This window comes from Sturnira hondurensis, unplaced genomic scaffold (assembly GCF_014824575.4).
Source record: "Sturnira hondurensis isolate 20B ecotype Veracruz unplaced genomic scaffold, ASM1482457v3 Scaffold0000780, whole genome shotgun sequence".
Taxonomy (NCBI): Eukaryota; Metazoa; Chordata; class Mammalia; order Chiroptera; family Phyllostomidae; genus Sturnira; species Sturnira hondurensis.
In genome coordinates this window covers 18,940,195-18,962,669 of record NW_028073411.1, presented here as the reverse complement: position 1 = coordinate 18,962,669, position 22,475 = coordinate 18,940,195, and the positions used below count along the sequence as shown (strand labels likewise).

The 22,475-nt window shown below is 61.9% G+C and overlaps 1 protein-coding gene across 3 annotated transcripts in view; it reads right to left on the bottom strand.

Moving 5' to 3' along the window:
• Positions 1 to 22,475, bottom strand: part of GAK (cyclin G associated kinase) — a 42,081-nt gene that overhangs the window by 18,686 nt on the left and 920 nt on the right. For all 3 annotated transcript variants that reach the window (XM_037047326.1, XM_037047317.1, XM_037047335.1), the window contains exons 2-11: positions 15,800 to 15,861; positions 15,091 to 15,150; positions 14,308 to 14,422; positions 12,752 to 12,894; positions 11,112 to 11,237; positions 10,210 to 10,299; positions 9,213 to 9,348; positions 8,823 to 8,935; positions 7,397 to 7,487; positions 5,673 to 5,796 (exon numbers count right to left, since the gene is read on the bottom strand). In XM_037047326.1, the coding sequence (XP_036903221.1) occupies positions 5,673 to 5,796; positions 7,397 to 7,487; positions 8,823 to 8,935; positions 9,213 to 9,348; positions 10,210 to 10,299; positions 11,112 to 11,237; positions 12,752 to 12,894; positions 14,308 to 14,422; positions 15,091 to 15,150; positions 15,800 to 15,861 (1,060 nt within the window). The remainder of the gene's footprint in view (positions 1 to 5,672; positions 5,797 to 7,396; positions 7,488 to 8,822; positions 8,936 to 9,212; positions 9,349 to 10,209; positions 10,300 to 11,111; positions 11,238 to 12,751; positions 12,895 to 14,307; positions 14,423 to 15,090; positions 15,151 to 15,799; positions 15,862 to 22,475) is intronic.

The window sequence follows — 22,475 nt, the reverse complement described above, 5'->3', positions numbered from 1 at the left end:
GGAAGGAGCAGGAGAAGGAACAGGAGAAACACCCAAGACAGCGGTGGCCGAGTTTCCAAAAAGTCACGTCAAGCACCACACCACAGACCCGGGCAGCCCAGAGGACACCGAGCAGGGAGTCGCTGGGAGAGCGACACCCGGCACGTCACGTGCGACCTGCAGAAAATCTATGGTCAGAAAACACCTTGAGGGGGCGGGGGGTTGCCGCACGCACCCCTGATCTAAGAAGGAAGTACGACGAGAATCGGACCGAGCTCTCACCAACCACGCGACTGAGAGCAGAACAGAATGTCTGAAGTGTAAAAGATAAAAATGACACGGAATGGTGTGCCCTGGGTGTGCCTTTGTGATCCTCCAAAGTGGGTGAAAATGAACATTTTTCCCAAACAGAAACTGGAAGAGCTTACTGCTGGTAGTTAGTCCTGCTTCATAAACGTTGTTGCGAGCGTCACAGGAAGAAGCGGAGATAAATGGAGATTTCCACTGCAGTCGCCCTCAATTCTCCAGCGAGCGGCCATGCCAGCGGCTCAGGCGTCCGTGCGGGCGCACAGCATGACGACCGGGTCAGGGCCAGGCGTCGGGCCGCATGGCACCCACCACAGAGCTCTCCCGACACCCGGCCAGGGCGCGGCAGCCCTGGCGTGGGCCCCAGGGTGGCCATGTGGGACAGTGGAAAGAAGCAGGACATGTGCAGAGTGGCAGAGGCGGAGCCACATGAAACGCTCAATTCCAATGGTGGAAGTCGGACAGGGCATGGAGACAGACAGAGGTGCACAGGGCAGGGGTCACCCTGCTTGCTGGCGGTTTTTTGAGGAAGAGACTTTTTAAGTTACTGAAACTTTTTTTTTTCCTCCATGATGTGTGTATTTTTGTCTCATCTAAGAAATCTTCTGTCTCCAGTGTTACAAAAATACCACTCTATAATTTGTTAATTTCTCCTTTAAAAAACTGCTTCTCTCAACTAGATCTTTTTTACTTACTTATTTATTTTCAACTTTTATAGAAAAGGGAAAAAAGGAGAAACAGGAAGTGAGAAACATCGACCAGCTGCCTCCCGCACACCCCCAACCACGGACCTGGCCTGCAACCCAGGCATGTGCCCTGACTGGGAACCGCACCAAGCCACTGAGCCACACCAGCTGGGGCGGAATTAGGTCTCCTAACCAACCAGCATTAACGCACGCTGCTGCTATCAGCTGGGGGCTGATGTCCTCTCTTCCCCTGGGGACACTCGTGGTGTCCACACAGGTTATTCACAAGCCCACTTTCCTTCCTGACTTGCAGGGTCCCACCGCATTTCCTCTAGCCCTGCACGCGTGGGCCATTCGCTGGCCTGACCACCTCACACCACAGCCTGGCGCTGCTTCCCAGCTGGAGCTGTCCGCACCAGAGACCAGCTGTCCCTCGTCTGGTAGCAAAGTGAGTGAAATGCACTGTCCCAAGTGAGCACGCAGGCAACAAGTTTACAATTCATCCGGAGAAAGAGCTGAGCAACCATTGCCAGCCTTCGTGGGGGGAGGCGGAGGAGGAAGGCCTGCACCCCAGACAGCAGCCGGCTCGGGCTGCAGGGATGGGGTCAGGGCCAAACGGAGGACCTGGACAGCGGACTAGGGTGGCACCCAGCCTGTGGTCAACAGAGAGGCCACTCTTGTCAGGGAGAGCAAATGGGAACCATGAAAACTACCCATGAGCCCTGGTTGGTGTGGCTCAGTGGACTGAGGTGGGCCTGTGAACCGAAGGGTCACCAGTTGGATTCCCAGTTAGGGCACCCGCCTGGGTTATGGGTTACGGGGTCAGGCCCCCAGGAGGGGGTGCACAAGAGGCAGCAGATCAACTTCTCCCTCCCTCCCCCTGGCTCTAAAAATAAAGTCTTTTTTAAAAAAGCCCAAGTAGGACCCACATGGATTAAAGACCTGAATGTGCAAGAATACCACTAAAACCAGGTTCATTCGGCACGTGTTCAAACGCACAGCTGACCCACGGGAGGTGGGGTGTGAAGGGCCTCCCTGCACAGGGGAGCACGGAGGCTCAGGAGGGGCCTGCGCGGTACTCGTGCTTCAGCGAAAACCGAGCAGGGACAAACAGGTGACAGAGGAGACGCCGCAGTCACAGTGCGTCCGTGTGCGGGACATCTGACGGAAACACCTGACAACCCGCCCCCCACCGGGAACTGAGCACAGCCACATGCAGGCGTGAAGTGCATGCCACCAAAGCGCTTGAGGCCACTGCCCGGGCGCCTGGTGCTGGGGACGGACTCGGTGTGTTCGAACCCTCACAGAGCGGGGAGGTCCGGGGACCAGCAGTGTTGGCCCTGGGATGTGTGGGGAGTGTGGGAGTCCCAGGCTGGCTTCAGATAGATGAGGGACAACAGACGTTGAGGCCAGGCACAGGTTTCCAGGACAGGGGCTGGCTGTGGGCACACCAAGGTCACTCCTGCCTCTCACAGAGGGCTCTCCCCCGAGGTCAGGCCACCCAGGACTTTCTGGGTCCACACCCCTACGATGAGGCGGCCGAGGAGAAGGCCCAGGGGCCCAGAAAGTCCCTCTTAGCAGTGACCAGGGCCACATCCCCAAGGCCCGGGCTGGGTGCCCCTGTGGCACACGGCACGCTGGCGGCCAGAAGCCCCTGCCCAACTCCCGGGACAGCACCTGGAGGACCCGCCTCATGTGAGGGCGGTACGCGGCCTCCCACCCCAGCTGCCTCGCACACACGGTCAGGTGCACGAAGGCCCAGACACTGGTCAGGTCTGACCCTGCAGGGAAAGGACCACCTCTTGTCCGATGACCAGCCTCTGCTTGTGTGTCTGAGAAATAAAGCACCGAGTTGGTCTGGGAGTTTCATGGCGCTAAACCCCTGAGTCTGCCGGGACCTGGGTGGCCTCATACACTCCTGCCAGTATGCTTTCGGGGCTCCAGCAGTCCCGGCTTTGGCTGGTGGGCCCCCCGAGTCCGAGTCCGAGTCCATGGTGGCTGCCCTGCTTTCAGAGAAGTCCAGGGCTCCTGCCAGCCCACCTTGGCTGCTCGTGGAGGATGGAAAGGCTGTGACAGGCCAGCTGCCAGGCCACCACCTCTCTAAAGCCTTCTCAGTGAGGACAGCCACAAGTGAGTGAACTCCCACCGTTACTTCTAGTGCAATGAACACAGGGCTTCTGGGACTTCTTTCGTTTGAAGTGTGTGTCCTGGGCAGCAGACAGCTGCCCAGAAGACCGACCACTTATCCAGAGAGGCCTGCCTGCATGCCAGGCTGGTCCTCGCCAGCACCTGGGAGTTCTGGGAGAGCACCCCTGGCTCCTGGGATGGACAGGATGCCCAAGGCCAGACTGTGTGCAGAACGTGGGGTCTCTGCCAAGGCCACTGCCCTCGTGGAGACTGTGTGCTGCCTCTGTGACCCGCCTCAACTCGAGGGGGCGGCACGACCACAGGGAGTGGGTTCTGGCAGCCGGGCCTGGTTCCCCAGACCTGCAGCACAAGGCTCTCCCTGTGCTGATGTGCACCCCGGCTCTGAAGCGGTCGGTTATGAGGGCTCCATGCCAAAGCTCAGGGGTTGTCCTGAGACCCCAACACACTCCCCTTCCCCGATCTAGAAAGCCTGGCTGCTGATAGCGGGATGCACCGTCTTCCTCATCTGGCCAGCACTGCAGCCGCCACTGCCCAGGTCACCCAGCGCAGTCTGGGCTGGGCTGCTGGCCCGCATCAGCATTAGTGTGGACGGGGTTGGTGGGGGATGGCTCCATGCAGGGTGACCGCCACCCCCACCCACAGAAGCGCCTGCTCCGCACTTGGCTTATCCAGACCCTGTGCCTGGGCCGGGAGCAAGGTCAGACCGCTGCCGCCCGTTCCCACCAGGGCTGGCTGCCAGCGCTCACACTCACCCCTCCCGTCCCTGTCCCAGAGCTGGTGGCTGAGGCCCAGGGCCTCGAGGTCGTGGCAAAAGGCTGTGAAGTGCTGGCCCGTAGGTAAAGGTGTCCCCGCCGTGCCTCACCCGCGTTTCTCTTTCTGAGAAAGGCTCGGTCACTTTCCTTCACACCCAGGACTCGCCTATTCTCTGTGCTCAGGGGCTGTGGTGCAAAAGCCCAGCGGGGACCACGAGCCACCCCCACTGGGAGGACAAGAGATGCGCACCCAGCTGCCCTCCTTGCCCAGAATTCGCACCTCAGCCCCCCTGACCGCTGCTGTCTCCGTGGCCAGGTCTCCAAAGCGCATGCACTAGGAACGGCAACGCTCCTGGTCGAGGCGGGGCCTGCGGCGTCACAAAGGGCCAAGGAGGTGCAAGTGACTGCCTGGCTTGGCAGGACCTGGGGCCCTGGCAGAAACAGAGTTTCTTCCCATTGCGTAAGGTTACCAGAGACCAAGCACAAAGACGCACGGAATCCCTGGACACCATGGTACGCGTGTGCACACAACTGCTCACACCTGTGGACAGCCCCCCAAATGCGCATGTATGTGTGTGCTTGTGCAGCTGTGCACACATGTGAACATACATGTGTGCTGACTCACACCACACATACCTGCTCACCTGTGCGCACACCTATACACCTGCTGTCACATATGTGAACACACTCCTGAAACATGCACCTGCTTAGTGCACACTCACACACAAAGCATGCACCAGCTCACATGCATGCAAACGTATGTACATGCCTGCTAACACGGGGACACCCACACACGTGGCCATACATGCGCACACCTGTTTGCACCACCCCGTACATGTGTGCACATTTGCTCATACAATGCACACACCCAACACCACACACGAAAGCACCCAATTTCATACACCATTGTTCACATATGCGCGCCCCACTCACATGCGCGCACACATCCACACGAGCATGCTTACACCTGTGTGCACACCAGCACAAAACCCATGTGCTCTTACACATACGCTCACACACAAGCACTCGTGCCTCTGCCTGTGCTGTCGACACAGTCCTGCACACACAGCAATACCCAAAGCACCAGGGAGGCCTCCACCACGGTCAGCGGAGTGTGCTGAGCACGGCCACAGGGATGGACGCTCGTCCCTGGCATGAGCTCGCGACTCATCTAAGGCTGTCGCAGCTCAGCTTCTGGAACGGGAACAAGAGCGGTGGCCTCACGGTGAGGCCAACGTCACGACAAGGTTGACATCACACTGGGGACACTGGGGACTGGGGCCAGGTCACAGAGCTGCTGCCTGGACACAGCCGGTGCAGGTCATGCAACCTGGCCACGGGGCCTGCACAGACAGGTGTCTGTGCCATAGACGGGGCCTGTGGGGGGCCCTGGTCCCTACAGGTGATACCCTTCATGCACACACTGTGGCATCCAGCCTGAGTCTGAGCTCATGTGCACCATCAAATGAGATCCCGTGTCCCCCACTCTCCTGACCCCCAGGAGGGAACGAAGCACACATGACAGTGTTGTTGCAGAGAAAGGCACACCAAGGCTGGGGTGAGGTGATGCCACCCCCGCGTGGCTGGCAGAGTAACACCTACACTCCTCTGCTTTCCGCCCCATCCCTCCCAGGGCAGCAGCTGTGGGGCTGCAGCGCAGAGCCCTCCCCAAGATCCGAGGGCTGCACGTGGAGCTCCTGCCAGGTCTGGGGGCAGCAGCGCCCATGAGGCAGAGCGCCTCCACGTGCGGAGCCACTATGTGCTGTCACGCAGGACCTGAGCCCACACACCCTCAACTCACTTGGCAACGGACTGAATGACCTTGGAGGAGGTGTCCTTGATGTTGGTCAGCAAGCGCCCGGTGCCCCCACGCAGGATGTCCAGGAGCCCGCCATAGGGCTGGTCGTACTCAGCGACCACCAAACCTGCAAGCAGAGATGAGCCGCAGATGGCAGCCGGGCTGGGGTTGGGTCCCAGAGATGGGAGCGTCCAGAACCCCAGAACCCGAGGTGAGCCGCACTTCCTGTCCATACCGACTGTCTGTACCCCATACACAGGCACAGAAAGCACACAGGAGCCGGCACCTGAGGCCCGCCAGCCACTCTCTCAGGGCTGCACCAGGCCCTGTCAGGGGAGCCCTGGGTGCCCGTGACCGTCCATGCCCATCTCTGGGATGTCCAGCCGCTTCTGCTCCAGCACTTAGTCACCCAGGGGCCACTGCACACACGCAGCCCGAGGGCCCACAAAGGCAAGAGCCTCCATCCTGGAGGTAAGAGGACGCAGGCAGATAGGGAGGGGGCAGGAGTGGGGTTATGCAGGTGGCCTCAGCCGGGCATAGACAGCCATGTGGCTAGACAGCAGGTGAATTTCTGTTTGTCTGGGGGTGGTGGTGGGCAAGGACAGCCCAGCTCCCGGGCCTGAATGTGGACAGAGGAGCAGCAAATGAAGGCGGGTCCTGAGACCTGCAGTTCTCAAAGGCAGCTCAGGGGGAGTAAAAGCAGGAAGGCGCGATACACGTACCATGTCTGTGCCCGGGGTCACCTGTGGTCTCTGCCACAGCCCACGACCACCCAGCAACACAGGCCCCCAGGTGGCTGGGTCGCAGCGAAGACCAGGGGCCAGCTGCTCTCGGGCTGTTGGGCAGCCACTGATACAGGGCACACACCTATTACGTGTGTGACGTGTATGGCATGGACACACGTAAGTGCCTGTGCAGAGGCATGAGCATGTATGCAGCGTGGTCCCCCCATGCTCCAGGCGGGGCAGGGGGCCCCATCCCGCATGGACAAGGCACCCAAGATGTGGGCTGGCTGCTGGGATGGTCGCCCCTGAGGAAACAAAGAGTTGACCCCACACCCCTGACAGTGAGGCCAATAGGACAGGGGTGTGTAGAGAGAAGCACTGCCTGACAGTGCCTTCTGGAACCTCCCAAGGTGCCTCCAGAACCTCCTCTGGGCCACCCAGAGCCCAGGCTGAGGACCCCTCAGGGGATGCAGTGCCGTGATGCCAGCACAGGGTGTCCAGACCCGCCCACACACAGGAGAGGGTGCACCTCACTCGCTGAAAGTGACCGAGTCACGGGGAGACCTGCTGAGCCTCCTATACCGTGGCCAGAGACTGCTGCCCCAGAGGGCCCCTCTCCAGTGGCAGACCCCCATTCCTGCCAAGGCCACCCCTTCCCACATACCCCTTCTTGCACCGGCTGTCATGGTCTGCAGCCCATGGTGCTGGGAATCTCCCTGATGTGCCTGGGCCACAGTGGCACACACCTGCCAGACCCCCAGGGTGTGGAGACTGAGCCCCTGCACTGTCCTGGGCTCAGCGCTCGCACCTGTCCCTCATCTCGCCCTAAACATGGTGCTGAGTTCTGGGAGCTAAAGCCCACCTCGGTCTAAAGGGTGGTCCTGGGGACCGGGAGGAGCAGCCTCTCCTGCTGCCAGGCCACGCACCCAGGGGCAGGACCAGGGGTGGCACATAGCAGCTGCAGCAGCCCAGTAGAGGGTGGGTGCAGGCGGGGGAACTCACCTCCGCTGTGGATGCAGCTGGTGGGACCCCCAGGTGGGGGAGGCCCTCGGGGTGGGGCAGTGTGTCCATAGCCCCCGTTCTGCTCCAGGAGCTGTGAGGGTTCAAAACCAGGTCAAGGGCTATAGGGGTCAGAGTTCACACACACGCTGCTCTGTCCACCCCAGAGAGACGAGCGCATAGGCTGTGGCTTCCATCTCCACCTGACTTGGTGTTGAGTCCCTGACACCACTGTCACACTGGTGACGCAAGTGGGCTCACGTGGCCCTGAGGGCTGATGCTTAATGCCACCTGGTGGCCCTGCCCAACTCCCTGGGAGCACCCCCCCCACCCCCGGCACACCCGTCTGCAGCACCCAGGCTCTGTGGTGCACGGGGGTGGGGGCAGCACAGCGCATAGCATCACAGCCTCTGCCCGCCACAGAGGTGGGCGGGGGCTACGCAGTGAGAGGCCCATCTTCCGTAACTGAGTCCGAGGACAGCACCAGCCAGAGCCTTGGTGCGGAAACCTTTGGGCAGGTGCCTGGAGGCCCCGGCAATGGGCTAGCTCAGCTGTTCCTGCCACCCCGCCTGGCACTGGCCTCAGCCCTGCTCGGTCTTCAGCAGGCCGTGGTGTCCACTGTCACCCTCCTTGAAGATTATTCGGAGACGTGCCTCAGCTTCTGGTGGAGTTTCAAGAATGTTGTTACTGAGCGGAAGTTTCAGCACACCAGGCTCAGAAAGCAAGGCAACAGGAAGATCCATCTCTCTGTGAACTGCAGGCGGTGAAGGCTTCGATGTCCATTCTGTGACTGTGGGCAGCACGTGGCTGTCCCACTGACCGCGTCCCCTCTTCATACATCCTCTGTCACATCAGTTTGCCCGCCAGGTTCTGGCAGGAACAGGACAGCCCCGTGACTGTGGGCTGCAGTGCCACCTAGTGTCTCAGGGTGGGGTTGTTGCAGACACGCAGAAGGCCTGGTTCTCGCCACCCACTTTAACAGCACAGCCCTGTTCTTCCCGCCGCTCTGTCCCGGGCTTCAGCTGTGACCCATCACCCGTTGGCCCCTAGTGGGGACCGCTGCTTCACTGCCTGGGCAGAAGAGCCCTGTGGAGGGGGCTGGACATCTGCACCACGGCCCTGGCATCCAGAAATGCCTAGACGGCAGGTGCCCTCTTGCCTGGGCATCACCAACGGCCCGCAGGGAACGCCAGGTGGCATGTGTGCAAGTGGCAGCCCGGAGCAGATGTCTCCCTGTGCCACCCACGCCTTGCGTACCACCCCACGCCCTCCCCGCTCTCCTCCTTGGCTGCTGCTGGACTCATCAGGCCTCTCCTTCCACCTCCTGCCCCGGAGCCCCAGGCCTGAGCAGGGCCTCCTGGCAGTGCTGCTGCCCTCCTGCCAGGTGGCCCCCTGCCCCTCCCAGGAGCACCTGGAAGGCTGTATGTACCTCGGTGACAGGCGACTTGGGGTTCACGTCCCTGGCAGCCGCAATCTCCTGCAGCTGGTTCACCAGCTCCGTGATGGAGAGCCGCTCCTCCGGGTTGACCTTCAGCGTGGCACCTGCAGGGGGCAGCATGTGGTCAGGGGCCCCACAACCCACAGCCCTGCCCTAAGGCTCCTCCTTTTAGGGAGGTTCCTGACTTTCACAGCAGGTGAGCTAACGCTGCAAAGAGCAACGACCAGAGCCAGATGGAGTAGAACTGCCCAGCACCTGGAGCGCTGGGACTCAGGCTCACAGGCAGGCGCTCCGGGGGAAAGCCCACACCCGGGAGGCTGCCCAAGAGCCATGTGGGATGAGGCAGGGGCACTCCCTGCAGCCCCTGCACACAGGACTCACGGATGAGGCCATGGAACACGAGGTACCGGGTGTCATCTGCAGGGATGGAGTACTTCCCGTTCAAGATGCGCAGCCTGGCTCCGTCCTCGAAAGGGTGCTGCCCAAAGCACAGCAGGTACAAGATGCAGCCCAGGGCCTGGGGGGGAAAGGGGTGGGCGGAGGTGAGGGGCGGAGCACACAGGGCCTGGAGGACGCAGCCTAGGCTCGGGCTGGTGTGACTCGCACACTCGAGCACAGTGCTCCCTGCACAGCCAGCCGTACCGCGAGCTTGTCAGGGGGCGGCTGTACCCCGATCTCCTCCTTCCTGGTCCAAGTCCCAACACTCAAGCCCTGGGGCCTGTCGGCTGGGAAAGCAGGGTGGCTGACTACGGAGGAAGGTGCCCACCCAGGAAAGCACACACAAGTGGATGCGCCCCAAGGCAGAGCAGGCCAGGGTTGGCCCAGACTTCCACAGAGCTGGCTGAGCCCAGTGCCAGCCGCTCCCCACTGGTCCCACAACACAGAGCCTGGGCAGGGGCTCAGCACTCATGTCCCATCCAGCAGAGCACTCTCAGCACACGGACACTGGGGCCTCCAGCATGCACTCCCACACTCACATTTTCAGCTGTGCTCAGGTGCGTGTGCATGGCTGCGTGTGTGCACGTCTGTGTGTGTGTGCACGCCCTCGGGCTGGGATGGCTGAGGGCAATCGCTTGGGGCCTCCTGTGGCTTGGGAAGGGAAGGTACTGCAGCGTGCTGCCTGCTGCCGGGGTGGCTCCAGCTCACAGGCCCCAGTGTGTACCTCACCCCAGCTGCCCTGCCTGCACCGAGGCCCTGCACCTCCCATCCACAGCACGCCGGCACGGGCGCAGGCCCAACAGGCTGAGCCTCCGGGCCGGGACCCCACCAACCGCTACTCAGTCCAGCCCGGCTAACAGGAGGGAGCAGGAAAAGGAGGGAGGCCAGAGGAAGGCATGCGGCTCCTGCCCGCCCGCAGCCCCAGGCCCAGTGGTCTCACCCAGATGTCCTGCTTCTCGCTGATTGGGAAGTTCGAGTACAGGTCCACGATCTCCGGTGTCCGGTACATGGGTGTCGTGTTCCTGGTGACCTGAAGGGAAGCCACACCTGTCACAGGGAAGCCACAGCTCCCCTGCAGGCGGCCCGGCACCCCAGAGCTCTCGCCGGCCCCACAGCCGCCCGCCTCCGAAGTGGCCTCAGCGCCTGCCGATGTGGCTGGGCCGAAGCACACACTGTGGGAGGTCGGCTGCATGTGGGAGACAGACAGCCCAGCTGACAGGCGACCTCCTCCAGAGAGGCCCACGGCCGGCTGCCTGCCCGTGTGAAAGGAGGCGCTGTTCTCACATCAGCTTCCAGATGTGCTCTTGGGGACAAAGGACGTTCAGAACAGGAGCAAACTAAACCGAACTCACAGCCGAGTGAGATTTTCACGTGCAAAACCTGAGGCCCAGGTGCCCCGGGGCTGGAGCCCAGCCCAGGAGGGACAGCGTGCCCCCACGTGGCAAACACACACTCTGACCCAGCCAGGCACAGCATCGTGATCTCGGCAGACATGCACGGGGCGACCCACGAGAAGATGCACTTTAGGGGGCGGTGGGGCCAGGCTGGGCAAGCAGACAGGAGACGCCCGGGGCCTTGACCAGGTGCTTCCCAGGACCGCCCTCCACACTGCACTTAGGCAGACTGGCCCAGAGCGCCAGGCGGGAGGCGGGAGGCGGGAGGCACTGGATGGCCCGGACGAAGCGGAGGGGCACCCACACAGGGTCCTGAGAGCACGGATGTACGACTTGCTGTGTGGAGCCGGTGAGTTAATGCAGCCGGTGTACAGCTCTGACCCTCAGCCCCGCACGGCACCCCTCCCACACCACCAGGGGGCACACACAGGCCACTCTGGCGCCTCACCTCCTCCTCTACCAGTGCCCGCTGCTGGGCGCTCCAGCTGTAGTCGGGGACGTGGGACACAGTTGTGGCGCTGCCAAAGTCACATAGCTTGATGGTCCCCTGGTTACTCAGCAGCAAATTTTCAACCTGGGAAATGCGAAAAGACGGTCCTTACGAACTTGGGGGCAGACAGCCCGCTGCCCCAAGGGAAAGTGTGGCGCCTTAACTTCTCTCCAATCAAAACCAGTACGTGCAAAACAAGTCAAAACCAACCACAAGTCAGAGACAACCACTAAGGACAGCGTGGGGCACACAGTCGCAGCCTTAGGAGGAGCCCAGAGACAAAGGGGTTAACGTGCCGAGAAGCAGCACCACACACACCCAGAAGCTGGGGAGAGCCCAGCTGGGGAGCTGTCTGCTGAGATGGGAGTTTAAAACCAACATAAAGGGGACCCATGTTCCCAACAGCAAAGGCACAAACCCGTCCCAGTCACACAAGACCCACAGCCGAGGGCAGCTGCCCAGAGACGCAGGGCCACCAGGAGCTACGCGCTCCCCAGGCAGACACAAGCCTGCCCGTGGCCCTGGTGGGCAAGGGCACGAGGCTGGGACCCAGGGGCGGGGGGAGCAGCACAAGCCTGGTGAAGAGCAAGGCAGCCACGGCCCGGTGGACCACGTGCTCGGGGCAGGAGCAAGCAGGACAGGCAGCCAGCACCGGCCCCCCAACTGCACGCTGACCACTGCGAGTGACCACTGCAAGTGCACACACACGCACACCCCAGGCTTCCAACTCAGCAGAAATGCAGGCAACACTGTCGCAGGGGCCTCCCCCACGAGGAAATCCAAGTGCCCACAAACACGAAAATGGCCACCTGGTCTCACAGAAGGAAAAACACCACTGAAACCAGTCTGCTGCCCGCAGGGGCGCAGCAAGCGACACAAGGATCCCTGTGCGACACTGGCAGGAGCATCCACACGTGGATGGAGACGGCTGCCGACAGCCAGGGGTGTGGCCGACAGAGCACAGAGGGCACCAGACCCACTGGCCCCGGCAGCAGGGCGCCTAGGGCACCCACTCTGCTAACCACGGGCACAGGAGACAGGTGTACCCGAAACCACAGCGCTGAGCAAGAGCCGCACAGAGGATGCAGCCTGGGGCCCTGTGCAGCAGGCAGGTGCCCTGGGTACGACCCTATGGCAAGGCGGCAGGCACACCATGCACAGGGCTGGAAGGAGGTGTGTGGGGCACCTTGCACCTGCTGTGACGACACAAGCAGCAGCCGCAGCGTCACGGAAGGGCCGGTGCTGGGACCAGCCACGTGCAGGCAGGGCTAGACCCCATGGGTGGTGCGCCCACCTGGCAGGGGAGCAGGAGCGGCACCCCAGGGCCGTGGGGACAGGTAGGGGTGCCCAGGTGAGGGACACGTGGGGACCCTGGAGGAAGCCCCAGGCCCAGGTTCAGGGCCCTGGGTGTAAGGCCCCCATGGCATCTGCAATGTCGGACAACAGGCAGGGAGAGCTCTCTAACTGCTTCGAAGGAGAAGCTTCCGAGAGCCCCGCGCGCTGTTGAGAGTCTCCCACGTGGGTGTCCGAGGCTTCCTGGTGGAGCCTGACTGGTGGGAGCCGCGAGGCGCTAGCTGGCGGGCGGGGCGGGCGGGCACCTTGAGGTCCCTGTGGATGATGGGCGGCTTCTGCCTGTGCATGTGCTGCACGGCGCGGCAGGTCTGGTAGAAGATCTTCAGCACAGCGTCGCACGGCAGGGGCCCTCTGCTCTCGCTCCTCTTCAGAAACTCCACCAGCTGCCCTGGAAGAGATGCGGGCGCCCACACTGGATGCTCATAGGGCAGGGGACACGGGCCCATGGAGGGGGCCCCACAGGGTCAGTGCCCACTGGTCTCTGCTGTTCCGTGCCAAGAGGGGTCTTTTCAGAAACAGCAGCTCTGCAGGCAGGGAGGAGCAGAGGGCCCCCGAGGAGGGTGGGGGATGGGGCCTGCAGGCAGGCACGCAGTACCACCATGCAGCTCTCCCTCCATAGACCAGGCCTCCATGCCCTGTGCCAGGTCACGCCTCCCAACGCCCACCCAACAGGAACCACAGGTGTTCTGCCCCAGCCTTGTATGCAGCTCCGGGAGAGGGGTCTTGGCAGCCCATCTGCCCCACAAGGGCAAGGCCGTGGCCACACCAGCACTATCCACTCACTTGCGAGGTGGGTCATTCAGCTGCTGGGGAGCCCATGGGCTCTCACAGACCAGCGTCAGTGTGAGCCTCTGACACGCTGAGCAGAGCACACGAGAGACAACCCAACACTCGTGGCTGAGGACCCGGGGACACCCAGGCTGGGGGCAGGCGGCAGCCACGGTGCCCCCACTGCCAGGGGATGCAGAGCAGGCCACCCAGAGGCTGACAGGCCCCCACTAACCCAGCCACGGACACCCCAGGTCCCACGTGGCCCCCATGGCAGCTCCGTGTGTGGACACTCATGTGGGAGACAAGGTGTGCGTCCACAGGCAAAGTGACTGGGAGGGTCGGGCCTTCGAACTTGAGCCTCAAGGAGCACCGGGGAGCCATGGGAGCCAGGAGACGCCAGGCGCAGACCCGAAAGCCTGCTCTGGCACGCCCCCACACCCCACTTTCCAGCAAGCACAGACTCTCACGACTGACAGCCAGTCACAGAGAAACGCAGTAACTGTGGCCAGGTGCAGACCTGAGCCAGCACCGCCACCTTCCCCATGCACTCCATGAGAGCCTGGGGGGCAGGGTCCAGACACCCACTCGGCTCGCCATGCCTGTGAACACGCTCACTGCCCCCACCCCTCCTCCGGGACTGCCCCTCTCCTGGGGGTGGGGATCAGGTCTTGTGCCCTGCCCAGTGAGACATCGGTCCCAGTGTCCCCTCTCCCCAAGGCGCATGGTCCCCACCCAACGGAGAGGCACTGTCCGGTGCCGGCGGCTCCCTGCACCCACCCCTTTCTTCTGTACACCCTACGTTCAGGACCCACTGAGCCCCTGGCTCTGGGGGCCTAGCATGTCCCCCATGGCTGCCTCTGCAGGACAGGGCAGATGCAGAGTGGGCTCTTCTGGCCCTTCGAGGTCACTCACATGGCCCCTCTGCCCCAGTGACCAAGGAGCCAGCACCCCAGAAGGCAGTCCTCTGTGGACTAGACGCACACCCCGCCTGTCCTGAGAGAAGCGGTGGGGCAGCCCCGTGGGACGTTACCTCTGCAGAGCTCTGTGAGCAGCAGGAACTCGGCCTGCCCCGTGTCCGACTCCTCTTTCCCTATGGACGCTGCGGAGCAGAACTGGACGATGTTGGGGTGGCCGGAAAGCTTTTTCTGCAGGTGTCTCGTTAAAGGAGGGAGCGGAAGGCTGCACACTCACACACAGACACGGGGAGGGCAGAGCGGGTGCTGGGGGCACGGAGTTGGTGCTCTCATCAGCGAGCGTGCTATCTGCCCTGCGCACCGCTGCGCACCGGGTTTGGCCCCGCCCTGCACCCACACCATTTGGACACTGAAGACACAGCAGCAAACGAGGGGACTTGGGGGCCTCCGTGCATCAGAGCAGAAGCATGGGGCAAGCAGAGGGGCAGGGCTGTGGGGACAGAGCACAGCCTGGGTGGAGCCACCACCAGTGCCACCACCACCCTGGCCACACATGCCCGACGGAGGCCAGGCAGGACAGCAGCAGCAGGCACATGTGCAAGGCTGCAGGCAGTAAAGGGGTCCACCTGGACCTCAGCAGGGCAAGCACCCTCGGGACCCTCCACCAGAGGGCATGGCCCCAGGCAGAACCATGGGCAGTGGCAGGGTGTTGAGGGGCTGCCCCGCCCCGGGCTGGGAGACTTCTGGGGCCGGACCACAGCTCCACTCCGGGACCCAGAACTGCTCCCTGGGAAAGAGGACAAGGACACACCCCTCCCCAGAAACAGCCTGCAGGTGCGTGCAGGAGCAAGGCAGGCCCGGCTCGCCTGGAGGGCTCGGCAGACAGTGGGAAAGGATACCATGAAGCACACTTCCTGGATGATGGCCCTGCTCCGGTCCTCCTCGCTGGACAGCAGTCGCTGCGTGGGGACAGTGCAGATGAGGACAGTGCCTTCAGTCTTCGAGTCCACGCCTGCAGAGCCACGCAAGTGCACGGGGCCCCCGGCCTGCGTGGGAGCTCACAGGAGCTCACAGGGGCCCAGACCCTGAAAACGGCCCCTCGCCTGTTCCCAGGCATGTGAGAACGACCCCTAGGAGCCCGTCTGTCCAAGCAGCAGAGTAAACCAAGACAATGAAAGGAAAGGAGACGCAGCAGAGGCGAGGGTCCTCGCCCTGGCCCAGGTGCAGAGGGGCCCAGCCCACACCCGGGACGGCCATGGCCCTCCACAGCACAGACTGGGCCTCTGCGTCTCCCGACAGAATCCCGTGGCCTGCCCTTCCACTATTCCATGAGACCCTGCCCAGGACGCTGTGTTCACAGCAGTCACACAGTGGCTGTGCCACTCCTGCTGGTGGGGCCTCGCTGGGCACTTTCAGCACTAGAGGCCACACTCACCCCCAGGCCCCAAGGCCGGATGCTGTGGCTGAGTCCAGGGGTGTTGTTGGCTCCTCACCACCAGAGGACACAGGACAGACACAGGGAAGCACCCCACCCATGGCCACGCTGCTGTGCGGCGACCCCCTCCCAAGCAACCAGAAGCGTCCACAGGCCGTGGCGCCCTCTCTCACCTTCAGTGCGTACTCTCTGCCGCTTCCCAGATCCTGAGCTTCGTACACAAATGCAAACCCTCCTGAAAGTCAGAGGAGTAAACAGGGTTCAGGGCAACACCCGGCTGGGCAGTAAGGGACCTTCACCAAGTGAAGTACAGACTGGGCTTGGGGACAGCCTTTGTCTTCTGCAAAAATTCACATGATACTGCTTTCTGAAAATCACCCTGCTTCAGAGGCAGGAAGGAGGTGAACACAGGAACTGAGATCAGTAAGGGAAAACGCAGAAAATCAACATAGCCAGAGGCAGGTCGAACACAAACGCACTCAAGTGGACTGGCGAGGAGGCGGAGAGCTGTTGGACACAAGGACAGAGTGCGGCCCACACGCGCAAGGAGTGGGCAGCGGACCATCCAGGCAGAGGCGCGCAGTGCCGAGGGGAGGAGGGGACGAGGCCCTGCCTGCACGCTGCACGCTGCTGCGCTGACCGAGGGCTTCTAGCCGGAAAGCCAGGAGACACCTCAGCAAACACACGTTCACCACCACTGCCCAGGAGGCAACTGCGGTGCTGCGGGACATCCAGCTGGGGTGTCTGCGTGTCTGTGAGCTGACCGCAGGGAGTGTGGGGTGCCGGGAGGTGCGCACGGCGCTGTGACCACTGTGGAGGACGGCCTGGCAGTTTCTGGAGAACTAACATGCACACTGGCTCCACAGCCTGTGGCCACGCTGCTGGGCGTTTACACCTCCACACGGAGACATGCACACCAGCATTCGCGTGCTTTGCTGTGCTCACTCACACGGGAAACCACCACGTGTCCAGAGAGGCGAACTGATAAACCAACGGCCCCAAACAGAGCGCAATCAGCGAAGTAGGGGACCAACTGCTGATGTCAGCAGCTCCAAACTGATGACGCCGCGGAGACACGAGGAAGAGAGAGCAGGCTCGGGACCTCACTGACAGACACACTGGGAAGCAGAGACCCGTGCAGAGCCGCAGGCCGCCTGTGGGGGGCGCCTGGGGGCAGCTGGGAGGGGACAGACACACTGAGTGCAGGGGCAGGCATGTGTGCACACCACGGGCATGGTGGGGGGGGGCGGATTATATACACACGTGTAGTTTGTGGGTTGTTTTTAGCTCTACATTGCTGCTAAGAAGTTAAAACTCATAAATCCATCTGAAAAACAGATGAATGGAAATAAATGAAAATCCTGAAGTGGAAATAACACATCACGTCACTGACAAATTCCATCAACATTTAAAAGAGAAAGCACACAGGCCTTGTACAAAACCTCTCCGAAGACAGGAAGAGAAAGTAGTTCCGGGACCGTTTCAGAGCGAACACTGAAACCACGACTGCAGACCCAAACCACTCACTGAGGAGGAAGCTCTCCAGAAACCACCAGCACAGCATTCCTGGCAGGGCCTACGGAGGACAGCACAGCGTGGCTGCAGGACTGACTCCGGGAGCACAGGCCGAAAGTCAACCACCACACGTCCTGGCCAGTGCGGCTCGGCAGGCTGGGCGTCTTCCCACAACCCAAAGGGCCGTGGTTCAATTCCTGGTCAGCATCGACGTCTCTCCCTCTCCCCCTCTTTCTCCCTCATTTCCTGTCTCTAAAAATAAAGTCTAAAAACACCCCAATCACTGCAGACACAACATGAACAGGGCAGGGGAAAGTGGATCTTCTCAATGTAGAGAAAGCACCTGTCAACATGCAAAACCCACTCGTGGTTTTGAAAAATGGCACAGTGAAATTCGGCCCCTGGGAGTCAACGTCTCCCTTGGAGAAGCGGGACCTGCTGAGCACCTGCATCTAACGAGAGGCCTCAGCATGCTTCCTTCCTGAGAGCGAGGCAGGGGTCTGCTCTCCGCACTCCGGCAGGGGCTTCTCCGGGAGAGAGTCCAGTCAGTGCATGGAAGCCAGATGGAGAGAGAGGCAGGGCTGGGAGACCAGGAAGGAGGGACTCCAGCTGTGGTCGCCTGCAGACGACATGGCTGTGCAAGCGGGCCACGCCAAGGACGTAACCGGGAACTCCAGACCACAGAGCAAGCTGGCTGACTGAGCTGCTCACAGGTGCTCGGCCTGTGGCCAGGCCCCTCTGCAGCTGGGGCCACACCCATGCTGCCCTCAGATGCAGCAGCCACCCCACACAGGGCCTTCCCAGCCCCACGGACCCACGGCGGCCCCTGCACCAGGTGCTGGCCTGGCCCCTGCGCCCTGCTCCCCGTGCCTCAGGCTCTGCTCTCCGAGGGGCCCTCCCTGACTCACCGTGTCCCCAGCTTTTTCCCCTCTTCCTGACATGTTCTGACACCTGACACTGTGTCACACTTCTGTGGGTGCCTGTCTCCTGTCCCACACACAAGCCTGGAAGTTCAGCAGGGCAAAGCCTTCGTTGCCGGGGGCAACGCAGAATGCCCAGCAAATGCAACCATGGCTGACACGCACTGGCAAGCAGACTAGTCCTGAATGGATGACTGACAAGGTGACCAGACCACCCATGAGGACACACACCGTTCACACTGTGCCGGACACCAAAAGCAGGTATCATGCGTGTGCGGAGGACACACGGAGTCCGCAGCGCTGGCTGCCCGGCGGGAGAGGAAGAGGTGGCCGGGCAGTGGGAGGCACGCAAGCATCTAACAGCAGCTGTGATGCTCAACTCCTCGCTCAAGAGGCTGCAGCCCAACAGTTTTTAAAGCTGACGTTTGCTAGTTCTGGGTGGCGGGTACAGAGCCGTTTGCCCTGCCACTCCCTCCCCCGTGTGCACCACTGGCCAGCCGCAGGGATCCAGACTGCGTGCTGGGGGAGCGGCAGGTGCCACCGACATGACCACGGGCTTGCTGACGGGGCACAAGTGTTGGTGGAGGGAGAACAGCGTTTGCAGCAAAGCCGCAGGACGTCCGTGGGTGGGCACGAAGCCCCAGGACTTATGACCTGCACTCTGCACCCTGCAGCAGCTAACATGAAGGGTGCAGACGTATGACCACGAGTGCCCAGAATGCACACGGGATAAGCTCCTCGCACTCTGGTGCTCGGCAGAGCATCTCTGAGTCAACGGCAGAAGCAGGGCTCACAGGGAGAGGCGGCGTGCAGACCACATCCAGGGCGAAGGCTGCGCACCTGCAAAGGCCTGTCCAGGGCACCAGAGGACGCGCTGCCCCTGAGGGAGCGCACGCAGGCCCTAGTTTTGCTCTGAGTCGGCAGTAAGTGAAGGACTCCCAAACTCGACAACGAGAATGCAGTTCACACACAGCGTGGGGGAGATGGGGCGAGCCACCTCCCGAGGAGGGCGTGCGTTGCGGGTGGCAGGCCTTGGGCTGGCCTCTGGAGGAAGGCGCCCTAATGAGCACAAGGACGTATCCCTGTGCACCGAGGACAACGACCCAATGGAGACACAACACGAGTGCTGCCAGGGACCCAGGGACTGGACCGCTCCGGGCCAGGGACTGACTGGTGGGACTGCCTGGAAACAGGATGCCAAGGGCAGCAAAGGGAGCCCTGAGAGTGAGGCCCAGGTCCCAAAGAACTGGGGTCCCCACAAGAGGAAGAGGCACCACAGCTGCCCCCGACTCGGGCAGAGAGAGAAGGTGCCGCCCGCCAACCCCAGGGATGGGCCACACCAGGAAGCTGCCCGCTGGTACCCTGAGCTCAGACTCAGCGCCTCGAGAACCGAGAAAACACGCCCGTCTATGCCACCCAGTCTGCAGCACCAGGCCGCACCGGCCTGTGCTAAACCACACCCGTCTGCGGCTGTGGCGGTGGAGGAGTGGCAAACCACCCTAGCAGACAGGTACCCTGGGACCCGGCCCTGCACTCCTGAGTGCTCACCCCAGAGAAACAAAAACGTGTCCACGCGGAGCCTGTTCACAGCAGCCTCACGTCTCGCTGCAGACGCATAAGGGAACTGCCGCTGGGCAGGCAGCCTGAACGACCGGGGACCTGTGGCACAGGGACAGACGGACAGAGAGGGCACAATGCCCCGGTGCCCCCGCGCAGCCCTGGGAGAGCAGGTGGCTAACCCCACAGAGCGCTGAGTCAGGGCCACAGAGGCAGACGCACAGCTCAGAATCGCTAGTGGAGGACAGGAAGCTGTGTGTCATGACTGTGTCAACCTCCAGACTCCGAAGGAGACGTTCGCTCTGGTTTTTAAGATGCCACCACAGGGGAGATGGGTGCCGGGACCGCTGCGTCATTTCTTATAGCTGCACACAAATCCACACCTGCCCAAAATCAAAAGTTCAGACAAAACCAGTAACACCCCCATCTAAGACCCCTCGGGGAGCAACAGTTCGGCTAAGAACTAAGATGCCACTGCACACGTGTCCTTGGAACCAGGGACAGCTTGGTGCCTCCGCGGCTGCTCAGGCCACACCCTTGCTGCTCCCTGCCTTGCCCATGTGTGTGTGATGTACAAGGGGACCTGTGTCCAGTAAGGAAAGACCCCACAACTCCTGTCAGTAAGAAGGGGAAGGAAGAGTCGGACGGACGTTTCACACACAAAAACCCATGACCGGCCGACAAGCATGCCACACCCCTCCCCGTGGCTTCATCCAGGAAGTGCAAATCCAACCACAGGTAGACACCACTGCATACCCACAAGCATGGACAACACTGAAATGACAGCTGGCAACGCGTGCGGGGAGGGGAAGCAGGAACTCCTGCCAGGGGGACAGAATGTGGGCAGGCGCAGTGCAAGGGTCTGGCTGCCCCACACGCAGAGACCCATGGCCAGCAACATGTGGGCAGGCGCAGTGCAAGGGTCTGGCTGCCCCACACGCAGAGACCCATGGCCAGCAACCACCCTCCTGGGTACTGCCCCAAGGCACTGGCAAAAAAGTGCTCTTTGCAGCTTTATTCCTAACAGGCAACAGCCCCGTGGAAAGACCCCAATGTCCCCCCACAGCCAAGGGGACTGAAAAGGGCAGCAACAAAGGACTTGAACTTCAACACCCCAGTGCCGCAGAGAGCTGCTGGGGGTACCACGGGGTCTGCCTGGGCCGNATGGCCAGCAACCCCCTCCTGGGTACTGCCCCAAGGCACTGGCAAAAAAGTGCTCTTTGCAGCTTTATTCCTAACAGGCAACAGCCCCGTGGAAAGACCCCAATGTCCCCCCACAGCCAAGGGGACTGAAAAGGGCAGCAACAAAGGACTTGAACTTCAACACCCCAGTGCCGCAGAGAGCTGCTGGGGGTACCACGGGGTCTGCCTGGGCCGGAGAGCCGGGTCCTGGGCGACTCATCAGCCCCCCGCCCCAGGTACACGCAGCCGGCAAAGCACTTGCTTCCTGTGCCTCTTCCTCTGTGCCAGTCACTTGGCTTCCACCGTCTCAGGTGGGAGGATGAGCTCAGGCTGTGAGTGCAGAACTCCAGGAGGGCACACATGACAGGCAAGCCCCGAAAGATGCCCATCCACAGGCAGACACCAATCTTCTCCCATCAAGGAGGGCAACGGGGAGACAGGAGTCTGCCAGGGCCTCCCTGCCGGGGAGCAGACACAGGAGGCACAGGGTGTCCCATGCTGGGGGATGTGAGGGTCAGAAGCACACGAGCACTCAGGGACCTTAATGTGTGGGACCCATCAGCACTGTCTCTAGGAAACAGATGCTTCCATGGAGCAGAACTCACATTCTACATACACGTGGTCACCACCTGCATGACAGCAACACGTGTCCATGCAGACAGTGGGCGTCTGCGGAGAGGAGTAGTCAAGCCCCAGGGAGGACAGAGAGCAACTGCCACAGGGACCCCCCACAGCAACCTGCCCCGTGGTGACCTCCGACCACAGTGTCCCGCTCTAGGCACCCACATGCCCTTGGCAGGGTAGCAGGTGCTGGTCACTACACAGGTCAAGCGAGGTGCAGAGCGAATGGAGCGGTGGCCTGTGCTCAGCTCCCTGCCAGCCCGGCCACTCCCACCCCGAGCCGCCCCAGGAGCGGGCACACTGCCACCAGGACACAAGCTAGACGCTGCTCCCTCCAGGACAAGGTAGACAAGTGGCCTGCCCTTGCAGAGCAGCGCACCCTGCCAGAAGCCGAGGAGCCCAGGCAAGGCGGCCCCCCGTGGGCTCCCAGCTCCCTTGGCGAGGCCAGAGCCCAGCCCCATCCACATCACAGTTCGCGTGAGGCACCGGGGACCATGCCTGCCCAGTGACCAGAGCCCATAGTGCTGTGGTCATGCCCACACTCCTGTCTCCCGTGGGTGTCAGGCATGGTCTGTCCCACCCGTGGGTGCCCCTGCTCTGCACTGCCCTTCTGTGGATGGGCAGTGGATGTCTTCTCTGAAGGCAGAAGCCTCCTACCATCTGCCCTGAGTTTCTGAGAGCCCAGACCATGGCCTGGTATTTTCAGAACAAGCCCAGTAGCCTGGGCACCCTCACTACTCTGACAGACGTGAGAGAAGGCCACTCTCCAGGCTGTTGGCACAGGACCCTAGCCCCTGTCTGAACAGAGAAGAGCCTGTGGTTTTCTTGACACATCACACCCAAGTCTGCTCGCTTCTGACCACAACACAGGATGCTGCTCCCGCCAGGTCACCCCCTCCGGCCTTGAGGAATGAGGACAGCAGACAGGTGAAGTCAGCCAGCTTCCTATCTCATGCTGGCATCAGAGGTGGCCAGAATGCCAGGCCAGGCCTGCTGCCCTGAAAGCTACCGTAGGCAGGTTTGGTCCTAACCACTGGGCCACTGCGCCCCCCCC